Below are 2,120 nucleotides of genomic sequence, written 5' to 3' on the forward strand. Positions count from 1 at the left end.
GAAATTTGGAAAAAACTATAACACCGTTAATTAAGTCCTTTATAACGGAGGACTATTGGAGACCAACATTATTAAATTCGGGACCGCCAGTGATAATAAAATAAAAATGATTATTATCGGCCAATACCATTCAACAAGGATTATTAAAATCCAATAAAACTTTATTAAAAAAAAACACTAGAGTTTCATTAACACTCACATAAAACCTTATGGAATATACAATAAAACATACTGAAAACTAACAAAACCCCTAACATGCATTCTACAGTCTCTACTAAACTTCTAAATCCTGACCCGACCCGACCCGACCTTGTTACCCACCCAAAAAGATGGCAAGTCACCATCGATAGTGAGGTATTATATTATTCACTCCTATAAATAGAATAACACATGAACCCATTAACTCACTTATATCCTCGTACAAAAAAAGACACCCAACTACCCAAGTGATATCGAACTTTAAGGTTCGTAACGTCAAAAGCCAAAACGGGTGTCCCACTGTGGCTGCTTGGATTCGGTGCAGTTCGTCTGCGAACCGACATGAATCGCTTGCTATCGTTACTCTTTCACCAGGGTGTGCTTGATGAACAGTTCTTACAACTCCAACAACTTCAAGATCAAACCTCACCAAATTTCGTCTCCGAGGTCGTCACAATTTACTTCCATGAATCCGAAAAACAACTACGTAACCTACGAAACCTACTGTAAGTGATCCTTTCCTAATCAAGTATATATTGGAGTACAATATTTAATTGTTAATTAATTAACTATAATTACTAAGGAAACCTTTCATATTATACAATTATAAACTCTTAACTAATATATTATCTCTAATACGTATATTGTAAACAGGTTGGATAGAGAGATGTGGGATTATGTTAAACTCGGAATACATTTGAATCAATTGATGGGAAGCAGCTCAAGCATCGGTGCTAAACGAGTTCGGAATATATGTGCTGCGTTTCGTACTGCTGTCGAACAAAATAATCGTTCAGCGTATGTACATAGTCATTTAATTATTTGTATATATAATAGACCATTGATGAAACAGTAGCTTTGTTGTTGACAATGTGGATATATATGATTTGCAGGTGCATGAGGGCGTTAGAGGTGCTCGAACATGAATATTGCTATTTGAAGAACAGGTTGCATGAACTTTTTCAGGTGATTATTATATTTTTTCTTTAGATACTGTTTTATGAGGAATGCTTTTCCAAAATTATTACTATGTAATAAAACTTTTCAAAAAGATATGTAGTAGTGATTCATCATTCATGATTCTAATACATACATACACATATAAAAAAAATTACATTAGCATGCATTAAAATTTTAAAATGATAGCGTTGATTCGATCATGGTTATATATAATAAATACATATAACTATTATAAATATTTAAAAAATTACATAAATAATAAGGTTAAATAACCAGTTAATTAGTTTAGGCACCAGCTCAAAGTAGACCGAACCTTTAAATCATCAAATTGCAAAAACCAAAATATTTGTATTTTAAACCAGCCAACGTACTTGCTTTGGGCTAAACGGTTTTTAAACAAATTAAGCTTGTTTATCTCATAAATTCAAACTAGTAAATTGAGTGCATTTTGGTGTGCAGATAGAGCAGCAAAGAGTGCTGGGAGATGCAGTAAGGTACCCAGGTGTAGTGCACCAGCAGTGAATCTGAGAGCATGCAATGGGATGAGGCTTTGGCTTTTTCTCTTTCTTTTCTTTTTTTTTTTCCTTTTTGTCTTGTCCTGTCTTGTGTTAGTTATGATGAAGGAATGAAAAACATATAACCTTTTAGTGTTGTCTTTTTCAGTCCCACATTGTCGGCGCAAGATTCCTTTCTTCTTCCAATACAGTTTTTTGTCAAGAACAAGAAATCAAATTCTGTAAATAGCTAGCATGGGTAAGACACACATACATATTGCATATACAACAACTTTAAGTACCAATCAGTGCTTTTTTAAAACATATTTGGAACACGATACTGGAGCTATTTTTTATTAACCAAACAATACAAGCTATTTAAAATTAAAATACAATGTAGTTGATTTTTAACCTTTTTTAAAGAAAAAATATCATTAAGAAAACTAAAAGGAACCACAAGCAAGAAGC

General features: G+C 32.8%; 1 protein-coding gene across 1 annotated transcript; it reads left to right on the forward strand.

Moving 5' to 3' along the window:
- Positions 1-304: 304 nt before the first annotated feature.
- Positions 305-1,906, forward strand: LOC143602341 (pseudo histidine-containing phosphotransfer protein 6-like). The gene is made up of 4 exons (XM_077079485.1): positions 305-704; positions 853-996; positions 1,092-1,164; positions 1,618-1,906. The coding sequence occupies exons 1-4, from the start codon at positions 541-543 to the stop codon at positions 1,678-1,680; spliced, it is 444 nt and encodes a 147-aa protein (XP_076935600.1). The 5' UTR covers positions 305-540; the 3' UTR covers positions 1,681-1,906.
- The last annotated feature ends 214 nt before the right edge of the window (positions 1,907-2,120 follow it).

The sequence above is a fragment of the Bidens hawaiensis genome, unplaced genomic scaffold, assembly GCF_021521415.1.
Source record: "Bidens hawaiensis isolate Kalapana, Puna unplaced genomic scaffold, B.hawaiensis_p1.1 tig00058670_1, whole genome shotgun sequence".
Lineage (NCBI taxonomy): Eukaryota > Viridiplantae > Streptophyta > Magnoliopsida > Asterales > Asteraceae > Bidens > Bidens hawaiensis.